Genomic DNA, 25,050 nt, shown 5'->3' with positions numbered 1-25,050 from the left:
TTCCTCAGAAAACTGGACATAGTACTACCGGAGGATCCAGCAATACCTCTCCTGGGCATATATCCAGAAGATGCCCCAACAGGTAAGAAGGACACATGCTCCACTATGTTCATAGCAGCCTTATTTATAATAGCCAGAAGCTGGAAAGAACCTAGATGCCCCTCAACAGAGGAATGGATACAGAAAATGTGGTACATCTACACAATGGAGTACTACTCAGCTATTAAAAAGAATGAATTTATGAAATTCCTAGCCAAATGGATGGACCTGGAGGGCATCATCCTGAGTGAGGTAACACATTCACAAAGAAACTCACACAATATGTATTCACTGATAAGTGGATATTAGCCCCAAACCTAGGATACCCAAGATATAAGATATAATTTGCTAAACACATGAAACTCAAGGAGAATGAAGACTGAAGTGTGGACACTATGCCCCTCCTTAGATTTGGGAACAAAACACCCATGGAAGGAGTTACAGAGACGGAGTTTGGAGCTGAGATGAAAGGATGGACCATGTAGAGACTGCCATAGCCAGGGATCCACCCCATAATCAGCATCCAAACGCTGACACCATTGCATACACTAGCAAGATTTTATTGAAAGGACGCAGATGTAGCTGTCTCTTGTGAGACTATGCCGGGGCCCAGCAAACACAGAAGTGGATGCTCACAGTCAGCTAATGGATGGATCATAGGGCTCCCAATGGAGGAGCTAGAGAAAGTAGCCAAGGAGCTAAAGGGATCTGCAACCCTATAGGTGGAACAACATTATGAGCTAACCAGTACCCCGGAGCTCTTGACTCTAGCTGCATATATATCAAAAGATGGCCTAGTCGGCCATCACTGGAAAGAGAGGCCCATTGGACTTGCAAACTTTATATGCCCCAGTACAGGGGAATACCAGGGCCAAAAAGGGGGAGTGGGTGGGCAGGGGAGTGGGGGTGGGTGGATATGGGGGACTTTTGGTATAGCATTGGAAATGTAAATGAGTTAAATACCTAATTTAAAAAAAAAAAAAAAAAAGATCAACGAAAAAAAAAAAAAAAAAGAAAATGAAAAGATCTCCCACGCTCATGGATCAGTAGGATTAACATAGTGAATATGGCCACCTTACCAAAAGCAACCCCCATAAAAATTCCAACAATTTGCAGACCTTGAAAGAACAATTCTCAACTTCATATGGAAAAACAAAAGACCTAGGGTATCTAAAATAAACCTGTAAAATGAAAGAGCTTCTGGGGGTATCACTGTCACCAATTTCATGCTGTACTACAGAGCAATAACAATAAAAACTGCATTGTGTTGGCATAAAGTTAGACAGGTTGATCAGTGGAATAGAACTGAAGACCAGAAATAAAGTCACAAACCTATGGACACTTGATTTTTGAGAAAAAAAAAAAAAAGCCAAAACCATGCTATGGGGTTGGGGGGAGGGGTAGCTTCTTCATCAATGATCTGACTGGATTTCTGCCTGTAGAAGAATGCAAGCAAATACATATTTATCACCCTGCACAATACTCAAGTCCAACTGGATCAAAAAATCTCAACATAAAACTGGACATACTAAATTTAATAGAAGAAAATTGGGATACTGCCTTGAACACATTGGCAGATGATGTTCTGAACAGACCAGGCACTCAAGTCAAAAATTAATGAATGGAACCTCATGAAACTGAAAAGCTTCTGTAAGGCTGAGGACACTGCTATTAGGACAAAATGGCAGCCTACAGATTGGGAAAGATCTCCACTAACCCTTCATCAGACAGTTGACTGACTAATATCCAAAATATGTAAAGAACTCAAGAAATTAGACACCAATAAACCAAATAACCCAACTTAAAAACGAGGTAAAGAGCTAAACTGAGAATTCTCGAAAAGGAAGTATCTAATTGCCAAGAAGCACTGAAAGAAATATTCAAGTCCTTAGTTATCAGAAAATTGCAAGTCAAAACATTCTAAGATTCCATCTTACACCCACCGGAATAGCTAAGATCAAAAACTCAATTGACAGCATATGTTCATGAGGCTGCAGAGCATGGGTAACAATCCTTGTTGGAAGTACAAAGCATGTTGTATACAACCACTTTGGAAATCAATTTGGCAGTTTCTCAGAAAATTGGTAGTAATTTTACCCAAACCCAGCTATATCACTCTTTGGTATATACCTAGAAGATGTCCCACTATACCAGCTTTATTCATAATAGGCAGAAACTGGAAACAACCTGATTATCCATCAAGTGAAGAATGGATAAGGCAAATGCGGTACATTTATACAGTGGAATATTATTTAGCTGTTAAAAGCAAAGATTTCATGAAATGTGGAGGCCAATGTATAGAACTTGAGAATATCATACTGAATGAGGTAACATAGACCTACAAAAATATGTAAGATATACACACATACAATTGGATATTAGCCATATAATGCAGGATAACACCCTCAGACCCAAATAAACTAGATAATAACAAGTGCTCAAGGAAGGATCTGTGAATCTTACACAGAAAGGGAAACAAAATGACTATCACAGGTGGATGGAGAGAGGGAACTTGATGGGAGAGGGTATGAGGAGGGGTATGGGAGGCAATCAGATGTGGGGGAAGGGGAGCAGAAAAGACTGGTACTGAAGATGGAAATCAGTAGGGGGCATCCTCAGGACCAGCTGGAGAACCTGGATTAAGGAGGCTATGGGAAATCTTTGGGGGTGACCCTACCTGAGGTACTTACCAGTGGGGGCATAGAGAGGCTGAAGTGGCTACCTTCTGTAGCCAGACAGGATGTACAATGGAAGGCAGGAGACATCAAACCACCCACAAAACCTTAGACCCAAAATTTGTCCTGCCTACAAGATGTGCAGGGATAAAGATGAAGCAGAGTCTGAGGGAATAGTCGACCAATGACTGGCCCCACTTAAGGCCCATCCTATAGGAGAACGCCAACCCCTGACAGTAGTAATGATTCTCCTCTATGTTTGCAAACAGGAACCTTGCATAACCGTTTCCTGAGAGGCTTCATCCAGCAGCGGATGAAAACACATGCAGAGATCCATAGCCAAACATCAGATGGAGCTCAGGGAGTTTTGTGGAAGTGGGGGACAGAATTGAGCAAGCCTGGGGAATCAAGAACACCACAAGAAGACCTATAGAGAAAACCAACCTGGGCTTGTGAGGGCTCACAGAGACTGAACCACCATCAAAATAGCATGCAGGGGCTAGACCTAGGCAACCCACACATTAGTGGCAAATGTTCTGCTTGGTTTTTACTTGAGTCTTCTAACAATTAGAGCAGGAGCTGTCTCTGACTCTGTTGCCTGACATTGGATCCCCTTCCCCTAGCTGGACTACCTTGTCAGGCCTTAGTGGGAGAGGATGTTACCTAGTCCTGCACTGATTTGATGCCCCACGGTGAAGTGGTACAGAATGGGGGCCTCCCCTTCTCTGAGAGGAAGAAGAGTGGTAATGGGGAGAGGGGTTTTAGAGGGTAGCATTTGAAAGGAGAGACAGGGTCTTCGATCAGTTGGTAAATTCATTAAATAAATAATAAAAAAGAAAATTTTGAAGAAGAAAAAAACCTGAAAAATGATCTACAAATGGATATAAGGTGATAAATTATTGATAAATTCCAGCTATTTACACATTTTTTTAAAAACCGTCCTGGAGAAGCAAATTATTTGCAAATGTGGATAATTATTCTAGAGGTGAAAATAAAGACTACTATTATAAACCTGGACTGTGTTTTGCATCTTATTTTAATTATCATGCGGGTCCTTATAATGAGCTACTACACACTAAACCCAATAAAAGGTTGATGATAAATTCAAAATAACTAAGATTGGTGAGTTGCAAACACAAATGTCCCATGAACCCTTTGCTGATATAATGACAATCTCAATGGCTTTTATGACATAATTGGTTTGCATGCTTTAAACTGTCCTTCGAAGGCTTGTTTCCCCTGCATGTAAGGGCACTGCTCCTCATTTACCATTGAATCTCTGGAGTGAAAGTAATATTTGTTCATTGACATAAAAAAAAAGATTAGCTTGTCAATTCCAAAGTGTTAATTAGATGCTTGTTTCAAGGATATTCATTCCCACATTGCTTGCGATCACGAGTGTGCCCAGCACAGAGTTGCAAAGAAAATCATTTCCATCCCGTCTGCTCCTGTGGGAAAACTGTCAGTTCTCGCTTGGAGTTTGCATCTCCAAAGGTGGATACACACTACTTCTGGGAAAGATGCTGATTAATTTGATGATCTCTGTTTCCTAATCCAATGAGAGAAAGTCTGTCTTGTAGATCGGCTTATCAGGGGAAAAGCTGTAATCAAAATCTAAGAGGGTAAATTGTAAAATCCTATGAAAGGTTACACAGAGGACGTCAGTGTCAGTTGTAGCTAGAAGGAGAATCACAATAAAAATGAACATCAAATGACCCAGTACAGGAAAAGACTGCATTGTTTTGTTTATTTGTTTATAGACAGAAATATATTATTAAAGATTTGAAAATTTCAAAACAATACTATAAAAATATCTATCCATTTTTCCTACCCTTATCCACCAAACAGGAATGAGAAAATGGTATAAAAATCTCACTAAATACTGTTCTACAATTATGACACTATGAGTAAGAAAAGTTTGGATTTTTAAAATTATTATGAACTAACCAGTAACCCCCAGATCTGTGTCTTTAGATGCATATGTAGCAGAGGATGGCCTAGTTGGCCATCAATGGGAAGAAAGGACCTTGGTATTGTGAAGATCATATGCCCCAGTACAGGGGGATGCCAGAGCCAGGAAGCAGAAGTGGGTGGGTTAAAGAGCAGGGCGGGGGGTATAGGGGGCTTTGGGGATAGCATTTGAAATGTAAATGAAGAAAATATCTAATAAAAAATTCCTTACAAAAAAAAGTGTGTCCTTATTTTACTTTTTGTCTTCCTAATTTATTTACTTATTCTCCTTCTTGTTTAAATTTGAGACCTGGTTTTATGTAGTCCACAACGACTGGAACTCACTACATGGCAAAGGATGACCTTGAATTCCTGATTTCTTCTGTCAGAGCTCTCACAACACTAAGGATGCGGGCCACATATTGCAGCACAAAGCAACGCCTATTGCATAGTCAAGCATCTCAATTTGGACACCATTCTTTAATGAGCTTCAGGGTGAGCTCTCTGTCACCTAGCACACTTTCATCTATGCCACCTACCCTTATACCTCTATATTTAGTTTCTATTCACTTGAACTTTATTATTATAAATATTTAATAAAGGCTAAAATAACCATATGGTATAGAAAATAATTTTCAGCATCAATAATGATGAGTAGTATTTTCCACTGAGTTTTATTTATATATAATTTTTTGGCAGACTTGTATCTTACAGTATGTAGCTGTGTGTCTCTGCACATAACAGCAGGTGACCAAGGAAGGCAGAGCTGTCAGATACCCCTGTCACTGCTTATAACTGGCTAGAAGCTGCCAAATGTGAGTGATATGAATCAAACTTAGGTCCTCTAAAAGAGAACTAAGCATTAAGCACCCTTAATCTTGATGCACCTTCTCTCCAGCCCCTCATTCTAGTTTAATTCCAATTCAGTTTTATTTACACAATTAATTTATTTTATAGAAATCCAGTCTGACTGGCTTCTAATGACCCTTAATCTTGCTTGTCAAGTTGACCACATCTGGAATGTACTGAATTAAAACTTCTGGGCACATCTGCATCAGATGTGCTCCTTCACAAGGGGAAGAAAGAAAACTGAAGGATGAAACATTACATTTCTCTTCCTTGTCATTCTGACATGCAAGATCATCTATTCTGTGGCTGCTGCTGCTACTGGGGCTTTCTTTCGCGGATATCACAAGATTCTTTGGGCTTCCAATGTATTGTGAAGACATGAAGCTTTCCAGCAGCTATGTCTATTGAGACAACTGCCTTTGTGGAATGGGCAGCTACTGCATTCTTGGGTTCTCCTGTATGAGACAACCACTGTAGGACTACACAAATCTTATTAAGAAGATGTTACCCCATCTAATATATATTCATTCTACAGATCTGCTCTTCTGGGGTATTCTGACTAATGTAGGTCTCACCATCTAAATATCCCAGAGAGAGAATAAAACATTTATTGAGGCAAAAGGAGACACTTTTTGTTGTTTTTGTTGTTGTTGTTGTTTTTGTTTTTTGTTTTTCAAGACAGGGTTTCTCTGTATAGTCCTGGCTCTCCTGGAACTCACTCTGTAGACCAGGCTGGCCTCGAACTCAGAAATCCACCTGCCTCTGTCTCCCAAGTGCTGAGATTAAAGGTGTGTGCCACTACTGCCTGGCAAAAGAATTCACCACTTTTTTTTAAGATTTACTTATTTTATTTGTATGAGTACACTGTAGCTGTCTTCAGACACAACAGAAGAGAGCATCAGATCCCTTACAGATGGTTGTGAGCCACCATGTGGTTGCTTGGAATTGAACTCAGGACCTCTGGAAGAGAGTCAGTGCTCTTAACCACTGAGCCATCTCTTAATTTACCCCACGAACCAGGTTTGTGATCAAGAGAGAATACGGCTCTTCCTTGTATAACTTTTAAACATCTTTGGGGCTAATACTACTACTACTAATAATAATAATAATGTAAAAAGAGGAATTGGGTTTGGGAGAGAAATATTTTGGAGGGTATTACAAAGAGAATAGGGTAAGAAAGTAATGGTGAATTAAGGTTGAAATTCATCATATCCACAAATGAAGACTCACGTAACTCTTCATCAGTGTTGTTTGACTATATCTCTACCAGGGAAGAGAGACTCTTCCATGTTTAGTTTGCTCTACACATAGATCATGATGTCTATGATGCTCTAATGCTTGTACACTGAAGACCGCCTTACAAAATATGTCCTGTGTAAGCTAAAGACTGTGTCAGCAAGTAAATTTGCTATTTCTGATTGACTTCAAGTATCACTGGTGGGGGAGAATCTCTTGATGTTCATACATATGCAAACACTTTAGAATATGTGCAGATTTTTCCCCATTTTACCTCAAGGATGATTTGGGACAAAGTCACCCATACATAAAAACATTGGTAGATTCGCTGATCTCAGAGACAATCAAAGTTTCCTTTCCAGGAACAGTGTAGCAGAGTTCTTTTTGTACATCTTGTCTAATAATTGTCATCATCAGGAATTTTTTATTTTTGACATCTGTCATGACTCCCAAGGTAAACACTTCAGGTATTTTGGTTATCTGGACTGTAGCAATGAGGTGGAAGAACAGAGCTTCTTCCCAGAGCAAGAGACCAGGTGATTCTTTCTTTGTCAAAGAGCAAAATTCTCTACCAGGGTATTTTTGCAATTCCACATGATAGAGGATAGGAGAAAAGAAGAGAAAATGTAAGAGAAAATGTATCAAATGCAATACAAAAGTATATTGTCAGTCATTAGCCTGTCCCACTATGAAAAGAGCTTTCTAATTTCATCTCAAAGGCAAATAATAAAAAGAAAGTTTGTCCAGTTATTACCTAGATAGTGTTTTAACAAAGGCCTGCAAGACCATGTCCTGGATACTATTCAAGGCAATTTAAACTCATTCATCTTAATGTAAGATCTAATAGTACAGAGACACTTCTCCCTATTCTATTGACACTTATGTCTAGAAATTTAAAACAGCCCAAGAACTTAGAGAACCTCACCAAATATCTGTTAATAAATATTAAGTGGAGAACGACATAGTTATTAACATGTTGATGGAAGGCCATTTAAAAAATGAGATAGTCTTATTTCCAAAATATCATGTGTGTGAAAGGGAAGAGCAAGACAGTCAGCCCTAAATATACTTTATTTCCTTCTACCTGAATTTCTCTATATGCCTCATCCTGGTCAAAGACTAAATCTGCTATCTTGATGTCAGATTATAAGATAATATAGATGTAGATATTCATACAAATGCTATACTGTCTTTAAGAAGACAATTATGTTTATATTTTAAAATTTACATATAATGATTAAAATATCTCTTGTATAACATATATTGAGTTGGAATTTATGCATGCTATGGAATGATGAACTCAAGCTGAAATATGTATTACATCTTACATTTTTTTGTTCATAGTGACAACAATAGAATCTACTCTATCAGCATTTTACAATCATGCAAAGCATTGCTAATGATATAGCCATCACCATTTTATAATAGATCTCTTGATTCTTCCTATGCAACTGAGATTTTGTATCTTTTATCCAACATCTCCCTACTCTCTATATCCTTCAGGACCCCAGAAACCAACATCATATTCTGTTGCTACAACTTGAATTTTGGGGAAAAAATTTTTAGCTTCATTTTTGAAATATACTACGGACTTTTTCATAACACAGTCTTTTGAGTAAGTCTATAAGCAGAAGTTTAACTAGTTAAAATTCTCCATGAAGTCAACTGTCAAGATAGCTCATCAGGTAAAGGTACCTGGTCCAAGACTGACAACCTGAGTTTAATCCCTGGCATACATAGTAGGAAGATAGAACCAACACTGAAAATTGTTAAGTTGCATTCTGGGATATAAATATTCACATAGCAAATAAATATAACTCAATTAAAAATTCCCAAGAATTTCTTAGAATCCTGAAATCTATGTAGACTGTTATATCACAAGCCCAGACACAGAATTTTGTTTGCTCAGATCATGTATATGCACTCTCATGAGAAATGGGAGGGATGCTCCATTCTAGCTTCTTGGAGGAGTTTTGCAAATATATATTATATATAGGTAAAGAGGTAAAGATACTGCTACTGCCACTTCAGTTGTAATTCAATGACTATGAAAAATGCCCAAATCTGGCTGATGTAAGCAATTTTTTGTGGCAAGGACAGTCTTGTCTTCTAATTGTTCATTGTCTTTCAGGATTCCCCATATAAATTATTATATCATGTAAGTTATACAGATTGAAGTATATACACTTTATGATTTTTTTTAAATCCCCTTAAAGTTAAGACAATATCTAATCACCACTAAATAAAAAGAAAAGTTTACAACTGATTTTCATTTGGTTTAGCTGAGGCCTTTGTTAATACAACGGGTTGTTGTATATCATTAGTTAATTAATAAGGAATTCATAGTTGATAAGACAACTTCAAGGAAATATTTTACAAAATAGAAAATATGTAGTTCAGCATGGATAGATTTTGTATAAAGTGTATGCATCCAAAGAACTGAGCAATGATCTGTCATGTTGTTACACAAGCCTAAAATCAAATCCTTAGTGCACTTAAGAACTGTTGATGACTGTTCCCACTCTACCTTAAAGTGACAGGAAAAATGTTCATCAAATTGATTTTGACAAAGGCAAGAAAGGACTTCCAATTGTAGATGTCTACAGATAGCTGCATAATACCCTAACTACAATCTTGTCATATCTGTATTGTTCTTTCCAGTATCTTAAGGGAACTTGACTCTTAGTGTGTGGAATTGTGTGAGAAACTCTAGTTCACATGCTGAGGAACTTTTCAGTCATGTAACTACAGACAGTAATTCAAAACATAATTACCAATAAAGGAATAATGGGTGACATTTGGAGAGCCTAGTCCATCATTTTTAAATACATGCTTTCTTCCCTTCCTTATACAATGCCTTATGTAAATCTGTGCAAAAAGTTTCTGAAGAGAGCATAAAGCTTGAAGAAAGATATATGACCACGTGGAAATACTAGCTCAGAAATTAGGAAGGGCAAAACTAAACATGACAACACTATTCCTTGATTTTAGTGAGTGGCGTAGAAGATTGTTCCCATACACTATCTCTGGACTCTGATAAAGGAAAGTTTCTACTCTTGGTATACAGATACCTGGTATGGTGGTTTGAATAAGGATGACCTCCCCCCCCCCCACACACAGATTCATGTGTTTTAATGCATGGTTCATAGAGAGTGGCATTATTGGAAGGTGTAGCTTTTTTGGAAGAACTGTGTCATTGTGGAGGCAGCTCTATGGTCTCATACACCCAAGCTAGACCTAGTGTAGCAGTCTCCTTCTGCTGCCTATAGATCAGTGTGAAAACTCTCATCCTTTCCCAGTACTCTGTCTGCCTGTATGTTGCCGTGCTTCGTGCCATGATGATAATGATAATAGTCTAAACTATTGAAACTATAAACCCACCCCCAATTAAATGCTTTTTATACTAAGAGTTGTCATGGTTATGCTGTCTCTTCTCAGCAAAACAAAACAAAACAAAACAAAACAAAACCATAAAACACCAAACAAACCTAAGACATCTTGTTTATTGAACCTGAGCCAGGGTTCCTTCAGCAAGGTGACTCTCACCTTCTGATTATTAATATAAATATCAGTCATGTTCTTTGTTTTTTTTTTGATATATTAGTAGAAAAAAAAGCAAGGTACGACAATTATCTGAGATTTTTGATATTATGTGCAATATTGGTTTGTTTCTCTTTCATTTCTAAGAACCCTATTTAGAAGGACAGCACATTGCTTTGGCTTCTAGACTTGGTACAGAAAATACACCCTAAATTTGATATAATTTACAATGCTATTATTTTTAAAAAAATGTAGCAGTTTATTTTCTTTCAAAAGTTCAAGGATCTTGGGTCTATAATCATTACTCTTTTCAGCCCAATATATATCGTCCTGTATTTTCTTCAGGTTTGGTTAATTGAATAAAATATTTAAGCTGTTTACATTATGGAAAGTTTTTCTTTGTAATTTCACTATACTGGATAGTTTTATTGGGTATATTATTCTACACTAGACATCCTGGTCTTTTAGGATGTTGAATGCATTGTTCCAGGCTCTTCTGGCTTTAAAATTTTGCACTGAGAAATCAGAGGAGGGAAATGGCCAACAGCCCCACTTAGTTATGATGCCTATGAAATCTAACAGGACCAACTTGAAATTGCAACCCTAAGAATGAAGTCATGGTACAAATACCTTAGCTATAACCAACCACTCTCCAGTTGGTCGAAAACCCATTAAACAGGAGCGAAATTCTTCCTGGCACTAGCCAACTATACCACCTAATGAAGTCATGGATCTTGGAGGAGTCCCTCCTATAATCACCTGTTTACTAAACCAGCAAAATCCCTAGACTAAATTCTAAATATGTGTCCTCAAATCCACAGGTAAATGAGTCTTCACACCTCATGAAGGAAACAGACAGAAACCACAACCTAACAAAATGCAGAATTATGGAGCCAAGTACCAAGGACACATCTACAAAACAACTCCTGCACCTAAAGCTCAGGGAAATATTAAGAGGATTGGGAAGAAAAATTCCCACATACAGAAAACCAGAGAGCTTTCCGTGAGATTGCACCACTAAGTCAAATCAAGTATATACCCATAAATTCTCAAGAATATGGCTGCCTAAGCCTAAAGTATGAGCTGAACACAGATAGTAAAAATAAACACGCCAAGGAAAGACCATGCGGCCTCAATCCTATACAAAGAACTATGGGAATCCTGAAATTGAAAGAAAACAAACAAAACAAAACAAAATGAAAAAAAACTCTTCCCCAGAGAAGAGTATACCAATTGATTATTGAATACCAAATGGTCAACCCTGAAAACATATATAGAAGTAACATTATAGAGAATGAGGTTGTACTTACATAGTTAATATATATCTTTTATATGATAACCATTAATGAAAAAAGAAGGCAAGGATTTGAAAGAAAGCAAGGAGTGGTATATGGAAGGATTTAGAAGGAATAAATGAAAGGAAAAAAATTATAAAGTGAGGATGACCCTGTAGGTAGACCAGTCTCAATTTACCTAGACCCCCAAGATCCCTCAGACACTGAGTCACAAACCAGGCAGCATACACCAGCTGATATGAGGCCCCCAACACATATACAGCAGAGGACTGCCGGGTCTGGGTTCAGTCAGAGAAGATGCATCTAACCCTCAAGAGACTGGAGGCCCCAGAGAGTTTAGAGGTCTGGTGGGGTAGGGGGTGGGATGGGGACATCCTCATGGAGAAAGAGGGTGGGAGTAGGTGTGGGATGTGGAAGAGTTGAAGGGTGGATGGGGGTAATAAAATTTGGAATGTAAAATATAAATAAATAAATAAATAACTGATTAATTTTTGGGGATTTTTTTTAAAGCTCAAGGCAGATACATCTTATTTATTTATTTATTTATTTATTTATTTTTTGGTTTTTCAAGACAGGGTTTCTCTGTATAGCTGTGGCTGTCTTGGAACTCACTTTGTAGACCAGGCTGGCCTTGAACTCAGAAATCTACCTACCTTTGCCTCCCGAGTGCTAGGATTAAAGGCATGTGCCACCACCACACCCAGCTCTCTCTCTCTCTCTCTCTCTCTCTCTCTCTCTCTCTCTCTCTCTCTCTCTCTCTCTCTCATTGCCAGTGTATTATTTATTTATTTATTTATTTTTAATTAGGTATTTTCTTCATTTACATTTCAAATGCTATCCCAAAAGTCCCCCATATCCCCCCACTCCCCTACCTATCTATTCCCACTTCTTATTCCCCTGTACTGAGGCATATAAAGTTTACAAGAACAAGGGGCCTCTCTTCCCAATGATGGCCAACTTATACATCTCTTAAATTACCTTACTCATGTCCCTCAATCCAAATAGGTCCTTTTATGAAAGATGAGAGCTATATATAACATAGTTGATCATATTCACTTTCCACTCCCAGCTCCTCTTTATCACAATCCCTTCATTACCCATGCAACTTCATGTCCTCAATTTTTAAAAACCCATCAAGTCTAACTCACATGGCTCAAATGGTCTTGTATGTGTGGCCAACAGAGTTCGAGGCCAGCCTGGTCTACAAAGTGAGTTCCAAAGTGAGTTCCAGGACAGCCAGGGCTATACAGAGAAACCCTGTCTCAAAAAACAAAAAACAAACAAACAACAAAAAAAAAGTGTAATTTTCCTACTAGAGGGACACATCTTAACGATCTCTCTCTCTCTCTCTCTCTCTCTCTCTCTCTCTCTATCTCTCTCTCTCTATCTCTCAATTACTAATGGCCCTTAGCTAGAGTTAGAAATCACTGGCCCTCAAAGAAATACTGGGACTTCTGTCTGGCTTGATGTTACACAGGTCTTGTGGATGCTGTCAAATCCTCTGTAAATTAACATATGTAGATTAACATATGTAAATTAACATATGTAAATTAACATATGTAAATTAACATATGTAGATGCCCTGCAGTGGCCAGAAGGTGCTGCAAGCTATCTGACTTCTACAGTCTTTCTGTCCGTTTTTTGGCAATGTTTTCTGAGTCTTGGATGGGGAGGAATGGGATACAGATATCCCACTTAAGGCTTTGTAGATTAAGAACACAGACACACAGACACACACACACAGACACACACACACACACACACACACACACACACATGGTTTAAAAGAAAATGCCTCCCAAAGGCTCATAAGGACTGACATTACTGAAAGTGGGGTTGAAGTCTCAGATGCTCAAGTCAGGCTCAGTGTGGCATTCTCTTCTCTTAGTCTGCCAATCTGAATTTAGAACTTTCAGCAGCCTCTCCAACACCATTTCTGCATGCATCCTGCCATGCTTCATATGAATATAGCCTCTGAACTATAAACCAGCTCCAATTAAATGCTTGCCTCTATAAGAGTTGTCATGGCCCTTTCAGCCAACGTTTGCTAGTGTATGCAACGGTGTCATCGTTTGGAGGCTAATTATGGGATGGGTCCCTGGATATGGCAGTCTCTAGATGGTCCATCCTTTTGTCTCAGCTCCAAACTTTGTCTCTGTAACTCCTTCCATGAGTGATTGTTTCCAATTCTAAGAAGGGGCAAAGTGTCCACACTTTGGTCTTTGTTCTTCTTCAGTTTCATGTGTTTTGCAAATTGTATCTTATATCTCGGGTATACCAAGTTTCTGGGCTAATATCCACTTATCAGTGAGTACATATCATTTGAGTTGTTTTGTGATTGTGTTACCTCACTCAGGATGATGCCCTCCAAGACCATCCATTTGCCTAGGAATTTCATAAATTCATTCTTTTTAATAGCTGAGTAGTACTCCATTGTGTAAATGTACCACATTTTTTGTATCCATTGCTCTGTTGAGGGGCATCAGGGTTCTTTCGAGCTTCTGGCTATTATAAATAAAGCTACTATGAACATAGCGGAGCATGTGTCCTTCTTACCCGTTGGGACATCTTCTGGATATATGCCCAGGAGAGGTATTGCGGGATCCTCCGGTAGTACTATGTCCAATTTTCTGAGGAACCGCCAGACTGATTTCCAGAGTGGTCGTACAAGCTTGCAATCCCACCAACAATGGAGGAGTGCTCCTCTTTCTCCACATCTTCACCAGCATCTGCTGTCACATGAATTTTTGATCTTAGCCATTCTGACTGGTATGAGATGGAATCTCAGGGTTGTTTTGATTTGCATTTCTCTGATGATTAAGGATGCTGAGCATTTTTCAGGTGCTTCTCAGCCATTCCGTATTCCTCAGGTGAGAATTCTTTGTTTAGCTCTGAGCTCCATTTTTTAATGGGGTTACTTGATTTTCTGGAGTCCACCTTCTTGAGTTCTTTATATATATTGGATATTAGTCCCCTATCTGATTTAGGATAGGTAAAGATCCTTTCTCAATCTGTTGGTGGCCTTTTTGTCTTATTGACGGTGTCTTTTGCCTTACAGAAGCTTTGCAGTTTCATGAGGTCCCATTTGTCAATTCTCGATCTTACAGCACAAGCCTTTGCTGTTCTATTCAGGAATTTTCCCCTGTGCCCATATCTTCAAGGCTTTTCCCCACTTTCTCCTCTATAAGTTTCAGTGTCTCTGGTTTTATGTGAAGTTCCTTGATCCACTTAGATTTGACCTCAGTACAAGGAGATAGGATATAGCTGTCTCTTGTGAGACTAGGCCGGGGCCTAGCAAACACATAAGTGGATGCTCACAGTCAGCTATTGGATGGAGCACAGGGCCCCCAATGGAGGAGCAAGAGAAAGTATCCAAGGAGATAAGGAGATCTGCAACCCTTTAGGTGCAACAACATTATGAACTAACCAGTACCCCGGAGCTCTTGACTCTAGCTGCATATGTATCAAAAGATGGCCTAGTCGGCCATCACTGGAAAGAGAGGCCCATTGGACACGCAAACTTTATATGTCCCAGTACAGGGGAATGCCAGGGCCAAAAAATGGGAATGGGTGGGTAGGGAAGTGGGGGGGAGGTTATGGGGGACTTTTGGGATAGCATTCTAAATGTAATTGAGGAAAATACATAATAATAAAAAATTAAAAATTAAAAATTAAAAAAAAGAGTTGTCATGGCCATAGTGCTTCTTTTCAACAATATAAACATAAATGTATATGATCTTCTTTAAATTTTACTTTTTAATTAATCATTCTATTCATTTACATCTCAAATGATATCCCACATTCTGGTTACCTCTGCACAAACCCCCATACCCTGATGCCTACCTCACAAATATCACATTCATATTTAGTAGTGTTTGATATGCAACCAATTCAATAGTTTGATTTAGATACATAAGCTGATTATTTGGAATTAACTTATAAAAAGACATGGGAAATCTATTTATTTTTATTTTATTTTGTCAGATGATTTAGATTACAACTTTGTAGAAGCCAAAGGTCATGATGATAATGATGCCATAAACAAAAAGGCCAGTTTTAGAGCATTTTGACGACAGTATCAAGTTATCTTTGAGTGTCAGGGTCACAGGGTCTCATGATGATTAATGAGAAATATTACTTTTCATGGCATGAAGATTTTCCAAACCATTAATTCCAGAACTTAACACATTTAACACAAGGACAAGATATAGACACTAATGTTGACATAGGATTTTTAAAAGAAAATAAATCTTACTATTTATTTAGTAAATGCTTAGTTAGAGCCTTCAAGGTCAAGTAAGGAATGGGAAGCTAAGTATGAAGAAAATTAACTTGTTTAAAAATATGTAGTTAAGGAGATCTTCACATTCCTAAGCCAATATGATGTCAGTTTTCAGAATGCATTTTGCAATTTGGGACAGCCATGTGTAAGCCATAAGTAAAGAAGCCTGTAAACTCCTCTCAGCTGGCTTCCCAATCCCCCTTGTGAACTCTCTTCCAAACAGCCACAATGTCTCAGCTTCCCTCCATACCAAGCTTCCACAGCTTTTATATTTCTAGTTGTTTCCCCTGTGTGGGTAGCTAGTGTTAGAAATTTTAGATGACAGGACAGTCTTGTAACAGAAAGGTTCTCAAACTTATCTCCTCTCATCCTTTATGTATACATAGCACAGACCCTGATTACTGGAACACTTTAGGAAACTTCTCTTAAAATTGAGAAGCCTGGTTTGTTCTTGATGATTCACAGTTCAGGTCTCTAGAGGCTATTTGTTATATGGTCTATTTGATACGTAGAGTCTGAATACATTTTGAGACACTTTTCTCTGTGTATCCCTGTCTGGCTGTCTACAAACTCAGAGATCTGCCTGCCTCTGCCTCCCATGTGCAGGGATTAAATGTATGAGCCACCAATGCCTAGCCCAACACATATCCTTTAGAAGCATTAGGGAAGTTCTTTTACTGTTGAGCATATCAACAAATCCAAATAATTCTGTCCTGACTGGGAGTGACTGTGTGCATTTAAGCTTTGTGAATCAAACCTGGTCAACTGCCAGCATAGACCCATCTGTCACTGAGCCTGAGGTCTTCTACCTCTGACTTCCAGCTTGGTGCTAGAATGCTGTATTCAACCAGCTATATTCTTTTTCAACAATTTGACCTGGGACATCAAAAGAGAAGGTCCTATCATCTATGGAAAAATAAATTGAGAAAGTTGATGCTACAAGAGCCATTGGAGTCAAGGTGAAATCAAAGCCCACTAACTTAATGAAGACCACCACATCATGACACATCTGTCAAACTCCATAGTGTTTTGAGGAAACCTTGATTATCTGTTAACCACATTCTCTCCTCTTTTTTCTTTGTCTTCTTTACTAATAAAATTCTCATTTTGTTTGTATGATAAGTGACTAGCCATATTGGTTGAATTATGAGGAAGACTAAGCCCAGGGACTTGGGAGACCCTTGGCTATTGATTAGAATTTCTATACATTTTTTATCAACTCAGCTCCATGGTAGCATATTAGTGGCTTAAAACCTATTAATGTGAAAGCATTTCAGCTACAAAAATCAACAAATACTATCATCATGTTCTAGGTCTAAGTCAAATATTAGTTATGCCACCATTCAAATAACCAGAGGAATTTCATTCCTTTTCTATTGATTGGTTTAGGAATGTGCAAGGGACTAAACAAGTTCTGTTCTATCATGAGTATGATAAATAATAGACAGACAGACAGACAGACAGATAGATAGATAGATAGATAGATAGATAGATTGATTGATTGATTTAAAAAATATGATAATAAAAGTATTGAACAAACAAGATCTATGAAGGGCTTAGTTGCATCAACCAGGTCAGGGGTTATTAATCTTTTCTCAAATACATTTTTTTATTGTCAAGTTTGTAATTAAATAAAAATCAAGTTATTTTGAACATTCTTATAATTAGTCCAACTTTAAAATAATTTGTATATCTGGCACAATTGCTTAGTATGACTCAGTAGGCACATGTGCATCTGAATATTACAAATTAATCAGAGTAGGCTACATTCCATCAGAAAACCATAATAAACATTAAGTAGCTATTCATGAGAAAGCGTGTTTTATTATGAAGGCACAAAATCACATTCTAAAACTGTCCTTCCATGAAAATGAAATAAGAAAACATATCATTTATTTTACATAGTTTGTTACTTGGTTAAGGTAAGAAAAGTGAAGAAAATGTTTTAGCTATTTTCTTTGACAATAAGATAACCAAAATCCAAATAATGTTTCTAAGCACAGGTTTTATGAGCCTCTATCCATTCTGTTGGGATTCTGTCCTGCACAAGAGAATTCTCTGGGCTTCACATGGAGTCTGAAACCCATCTCCTGCTGACATAGCTAAATATTTAGACTGTTTTGTAGATACTTTAGATTAGAAATATCAAATAAACATGTTGGGAGCTGAAATGCCATATTTAATTTATCTATCTATCTATCTATCTATCTATCTATCTATCTATCTATCTAACTGTGTGTATGTGTATTTTCCCAAGTGAAGAAAAAATTTGTTTAAAAGCAAGTTTAAGAAAATCAAGAATATTAAACATATTGAGACATATGGATTTATTAAAGGCAGAAAAAGCCTAACCCTTCCAGATCCTTCTTCCCATTATTCTTTTATAATGCATAGGGATATCTTCTAAAGACACAAAGACAGCTGAGAACTAAAAATTCTTCCAGGAGTAAGACTCATCATTCCAGATGGACCACCAATGACATTCATGCCAGTAATGCATTTCCACACTCCCCCTCCAGACACTCAAATATAAAGGACCCTTTGTATTGTACAAATCAATTATAGTAACCCTTAACCTACTTCCTAAAGTAGTTGATGAGATGGCACAGTACAAGAAGGCACTTTCCACCAAGCCTGAAGTTTTAAGTTAGATTCTCAGAACTCATATGGTACAGGAAGGTGAGGGAAGTTATCTTCTACATATGGACCATAGCATGTGCAGGTACACATGAATATACATGTAGGTAAAGGTAATTATGACAGGAACATTGACAACATAATGAGTACTATGGACAGACAAAAGCATTACCAGATACAGCCAGAAAGTCGTCAATGCTGGTGATGTCATCTACAGCTTCAGTGAGGACGTGGATGTAGTGTTCCCATGTGCGCTTGTACATTTCCATGGTGTTTTTGACCACTTGACTCTTGGGTCTTGATGCCAAAGCAAGTGCAGCATTTATGATCTGTAAAAATATAGATGGTGTGTACATAGTTACTTCCGTTGAAAACAAAAGCCAATATGCAGACTGCAGGTACTCTTTTTCTTCCTCTCTCTTTATGATTAAATTTGAATATCCTAGCAACTAGGTAAATGGCATATATCACTATGTGCATTTTCTTCTTTTTGTTTTTTGTGATATCAATTTTATTACGACTTATTAATAATTTAAGTGTTTTTAAAGCCATCTATTGCATGACAACATCAGAGGGTTGCAGGATATAAAAATATAATGGGTGTCAGAATTCAAATAGCTTGGATATTGCTCAATGTGAAAGATCACATATAATTATTATGTGATTTAAAGTTGAATGCTATCAGTAAAAAATGCAGAAGGGAGAATGCTTACAAAATAGAAAGATTATCTTCCATATAAGTGCTAAGAATAATCTTTGGGAGGTATGACACTTATTTAAGATTTATTCTTATTTTGGTGTATGTGTGTGCATGCCTCTGTGTGTGCTGACACCCACAGAGACTAGAAAGGATAAAAGGTATCCTGGAACTGGAGACACAGGCTGTTGTGAGTGGACTTCTTGAACACCTTGCTTTCTCTCTGGCCCTGTAGTATGACATTTTTAATTGGGAACTTAGATTCATACAGGATAACTAGCCTGTGCATGTAAAAATCATTAAAATAAGAGTCATTTGAAAGTAAATACTTCAATGTGCACATTAATTTACACATCCAATTATTAACTATCTCAAATAAAAATCTTTACACATCAAGTACTACTATAGGTTTTAGAATATGACATAGAAGACAATAAAAGCAAACGCTACAACTTCTTTGTAGATAATATTCTACCCAAGGTAGGCAGACAATTGAAAGGGGATATCAGTAAAATAGAAGGTCTGTGAGACATTTATGAAAACTAAGGAAAACGTAAGGTCAAGCAGTATGGTGGTTGATAATGAACAGTGTGTTAAAATTGGACAACTTTGTATTGAAGTAGATATTTATTTAAATAATGCCAACAGTAGTGGTGATGTTAAAGACAAAGAAGATTTTTTTCAAGGATAAATGAAAATTCTTTGAGTAAAGTAAGCCATTTTACTCAGAGCCTGAGTATGTAAATGGTGGGTCAGGGATTTCTGTCTTGTACTACAGGACTATGCCTATTTGGAATGCATGCAAGTATGTGAGCAATCTGTTCAGCACCATGCTATAGATAAGTAATGAGCTCAACACACTTAGCAAGTTATAGGAGAGAGAAAACACATGAGCTACAGTGGTGCAGGTAACAAAAAGGGTTTCCTAGGGCTTTCCAGTAGGTCAAAGATTCCTGTCAGAAACACTAGGCAGTCATTAGTAAGCCCATTGAAAACAGTATAAGACAGCATCAAAACAAATCCACATAAAAGATAGATAATAAGATATCATAAAAAAGACATTTCATGAGATGTCATGGGAACATACTAGAAATAAGTTCAGTGATTATATCCAACAAAATTGTGGTCATCTCTGTGTGATAGAAGGTGTTCTGTTCTGTTTTTCTTTTGTTTCCATATGTTAGTGAAATTTCCAGGGTTTCTGTGGTGAATAAATGTCAGCTGTGTTGTCAGAATAAATGAAGTCATCCTTGAAAGAAAGATGATGAATATAGTTTTTTTTCCATGAGAATTGTGAAGACTGGCAATAAGATCTTGATTGGGGACATGATCAGATGCTAAACAGCAGCCAGGGTTTTGAAGGTCAGAGTTGAAGAGATTTAGCCACTGGCTCTGTTATTACAGAGTTGATGTTCAAGCCATTCTCTCTCCATAGAAAAACAAACACACTGTGGATTCAAAGATTTAAACTAGCATTTCTTCTAAGAGTTATTTTTCTCTTAGCTTGTTCATATACTGAAGCAAATTGTGGTTGCATAGCCACAATCCATCAGACTCCATACCTGACACATCACAGGTACCACCCCTATTGCCTTCTAACACATCCACAATCTCACCAGAAAAGAGGCTTGAATCTTGACAAATGCAACCAAACAGACAATGCTCTGACTTCAGCCTGTAGAAGAATCACAGATTCCTAAGCCACCATCCTCTAGTTTCTGGTTCAGTTGATTTGTGGTGAGTGAGGCTTCAAAACTTGCATATCCAAGCAATTCTCGGTTGGGTTGACCATGATGCTGATCAGTCATGGGTTCACAAAATAGGATTTTCCTCTGGCCTCAAGTATCTTGGTGTTAAGGCAATAAGCAATTAGAATTACCTGTGCCTTTCTCATCAGCAACAATTTGAGAATCTCCCTCCCTGCTTCCAGGAAACTCAGACTTCAGAACTATAGAGCACAATGGCATTTTTTTTTTTGTCATCCTCATCCATCCAAATTTTAGAGCAGTCATCATCATGATCCCCCCTTGTCCCCTGCTTCTTTTAAAACATGGAAACAAGAGCTGGCCAGTTCTCACTATTAGACACTATTTAGATGCCTTTACAGCTACAATGCTGAATCCTTAGTCACATCACTTAACAGGTGGGGAGACCAAGGACAAGAAAGGTCTCATACCAGCTCTTTAGCTAAGAAATGGTACTCAGGATGCAAACTCAGCAACTGCCATGACAGAGCTAGTTGTCCTTCCTGGCAACATGTCATTCAAACTCCTTCATGTCATTTCCCATCCTGTTTCTTGATATTGAAAAGCAACTTGACAAGTACAAACTATATTTTGAATTTCACCTCAGGGAAAGGATCATATCCTTTCACTACCTAAAACTGTGTTGCTATCAAGTATTATTTCGACCATTTGTTCTGTAAAATTAAACAAAAACCTGCGACACCGCTGTGTGTATTTAACTGCTCTGCTGCTACCTGAGACCATATCAACATTGCTCATGAGGCAGTTGGGAGCAGGTGGCATTAGGCTTTTCACTCTCCAATACTGATGGTCACTCTGGAAATTTGTTATAGCAGGAACCTTTCTTAAGCTCCCTGTAGTGCTAGAAAAAAAAATGAAGGATGGAACTATCACATAGAACACTTAAAAATAAGGATTACTACCATAACCTGATGATAAGAGGGATAATGTAGGACATATTCCAGAAGTGCCTCTGAAGGGAAAGCATTTTCTGTTTCATGAGGAAAGGTATCTCAAAAGAATGCAATATGAAAAATAGCAATTCATAGGGTAAGGGGTGGTTTGTTTGTTTGTTCATTTGTTTTAAAGAAGTAGTCACAGCAAGATAGAGCCTAAATCCATTTCTTGGAGAATTTTCAGCTGAGGCAAAAGGCGTATAGTGTTGCAATTAAAAACAGGAATAGTGATGCATAAGGAAAGAAGAGACTTTGGCAATCAAAGAAGTGTGCGGGTAAGACAAAGAGGAAATAGAAAGGGTGACTTAAGGGAAGAAATATGTCTTGGGGATAGAGGTAGAAAACCAAGATGTTAAAAGGTCACATGATAAAGACTATCTCCAAAGTTCAGGGTAAAAGGAGAGATATGAAGAACATGATGCCACGGAACAGCTGCGTTGACAGACAACCTGCCCAATGTGATCATTAGTTTAATGGTCAACCTGAGACAGGACAGAATCACCCAGGATCAGAGTCTCAGTGAAGGACTCAAAGTTTACATTGGAATGGCTTGTGAATATCCTGTGGGAGTGTGCCACAATTTAGTTCATTGCTATAGGAAGCCAAGCCTACTGAGAGCAGGACCAGTCTTTGGAATTCTCAGCAGTAAAGGAAGCTAGCGGAACAGAAAGCAGACCACTATGCATTTCTCTCTCTCTGCTCTTGGCTGTGGATCGAGTGTGACTGCTTGCTTCCAGCCAACATGAGTACTCTGCTATGATGAACTGTGACCTGGAATTGTAAGCAGAACAAACCCCTTCTTCTGCTCAGGTGCTTTGCATCGTGGCATTTTTATCACAGCACCAGAGATTCCACAAGAACACTTAGCATAAACAAAGGCGTGGTTTCTATTGCCAGCCTACATACATGGTGACTCACGAGGTGGAGGCAAAGGGATCAAGATCTCATGGCCATGCACTGCCACATAATGAGCTGGAGGATAGATTGTTGAAACAAACAAGCAGAGGTGCTTTTAGATGTTCAGATACACTAGCCATAATGACTGCATTAAAAAGTGCCCTTCCCACTCAGTAAGCTAACGCCTACACCTTGCTAACATTCTTTCAATAGAATATTACAGGCAGAAGGCTGAATTCACTTGCTTAAAAGCATTATGTCGGCATTCTTTTCTTTTATTTCTTTGCCTGTGAAGGAAAAGCTCCTTAAATTTTAAGGAAATGCACTGTAACTTTGGCTATAACTCCGGTGAGGTGCCCCTTGACTTCAGTTGTAGAGTTTTATTAACCCATTAACTTACAATATACCTTTGTGTACACCGCAAAAGTTCATGTCTCTGGTGTTTCCTTGCTGCCACAATTGTACAACTGTGTACACACATGTCTGTGTTGAAATGATGGTGTCTCAGCCAGGCATGCCTTGAAAATACTGTGCAAAAGCTGCAGTGGGGATCTGGAGCCATGAATCTATGGCAGGTGATATTTTGTGAGAACATTTTCGGTTCAACTGCTGATCCAATTTATCTGATTCGATGCTGTATTCTGTGAGAAAGCTTTATCCTGCTTGACTCTGCTGATATTCAGCTTAAATCTAAAAGCAGACACATTTTGGAAGATGTACTAACCCTCTTGAAGATGGAAAAATATTTCTCCTGAGTCATATTTCTGGCATTTTAGCTATACACACTGGACAAAAAAAAAAAGATGAACATACTTCAGTATTCTTCACATTTAGTTAAAATTTCAAATGAATTTCCTTGCTTTCTAAGATGTTCTCGTTTCTTTTGATTATGGTGGAGATGTGTATATGTTAAAATCACCCTGGACCTGGCAATTACCTGATAGTCAGTTAGCATTTAAGGGTGTCTTAAAAATGTTGGCCCTTATTATATTTTCACTAGAGTGTTTTTATATCCCGATGAAAGTACCCTACTTCCTATTTCTATTTTCTCAAAATCACTTTCTATACTACAAACATATTTCTCTTAAATTCAGAGAGGATCATGCCTCTTACCATTCCTGGCAACTTCTGGTAGAAAAACAGCTAACTAAAAGCACACTCTAAATTCCCTTTCCTGGTAGGCCTCCTTGGGCTAGCCTCATCTAAGATGCTTCATTATAGCATATTGCCCACTATCCTGTCCAGTTCAGTTCCCAGATCCTAGAACAAACAGTAACTCTGTGATTTTGCTATGATCATCACGTAGATCTCATTCCTTCTCCTTCTCCAGCTCAGGAGATGAAACAAACTTCACTATAAAGATGCAAGAAAATGTCACTACACAGCATGGGGGTGAAGTCTGCCCCAACCCCTCTGCCCAACCAAGCAGATCTTCTCCAGGATTTAAATTACCCCCTCCCTGTAAAGAAAGGAGCAGTTTTCCCACTGGGCAACTGCAGCTTGTTGTTGGTTTTCCCTAGCTCCCAATTCTCCATTCCCTGTCTGTCCCTAACCTTATCACCCCTCTTGTTCACATGTCACATTTGAAATTTTTAAGTTTATTGTTCATATATAATATAATGATATTTTCCCTTCCCTTTCCTCCCTCCTAATGCTCCCAAATGCTTTTTTTAAACTTATGCCCTCATTTGTAATATATATATATATATATATACATATGAATATAAACTTAGTCCATATAGTGCTAGTACATATATATATATATATATATATATGTATATATATATATATATACACATATGTTTATATGTTTTCATTGTATATATTTATATAATTTTATTATATATATGATTATAAACTACTAGGCCATGTAGTGATATATATACATATATATTATTGCACATATTTATATAATTATATATATATATGTATATATATGAATATAAAATACTTAATCCATATGGTGTTACACACACACACACACACATATATATATATACACATACATATATATATATATAAATATATATATATACATATATATATACATATATATATATATATATATATATATATATATATATATATATATATATATATAGTTTAAGCACTGGCCATTTCATTTGGTACTGGACAGTAAATTGATAAGCTCTTCCCTGGAGTAGATCGCCTCTCATATTGCGAGTTTTCCATTGCCTGTAGTTGTGTAGGGCTGACATCTCATGGTCTTTCGCCTGTCCACTTTGGCATAT

At 37.7% G+C, this 25,050-nt stretch overlaps 1 protein-coding gene across 4 annotated transcripts in view; it reads right to left on the bottom strand.

Moving 5' to 3' along the window:
• Nucleotides 1–25,050, bottom strand: part of Ctnna3 (catenin (cadherin associated protein), alpha 3) — a 1,573,570-nt gene that overhangs the window by 497,374 nt on the left and 1,051,146 nt on the right. For all 4 annotated transcript variants that reach the window (NM_177612.3, NM_001164376.1, XM_006513475.3 and 1 more), the window contains one exon: nt 18,676–18,832. In NM_177612.3, the coding sequence (NP_808280.2) occupies nt 18,676–18,832 (157 nt within the window). The remainder of the gene's footprint in view (nt 1–18,675; nt 18,833–25,050) is intronic.

The sequence above is a fragment of the Mus musculus genome, chromosome 10 (assembly GCF_000001635.26).
Source record: "Mus musculus strain C57BL/6J chromosome 10, GRCm38.p6 C57BL/6J".
NCBI classification, from domain to species: domain Eukaryota; kingdom Metazoa; phylum Chordata; class Mammalia; order Rodentia; family Muridae; genus Mus; species Mus musculus.
The sequence above is the reverse complement of the archived record's forward strand: the minus strand, read 5'-3'. Positions and strand labels throughout refer to the sequence as shown.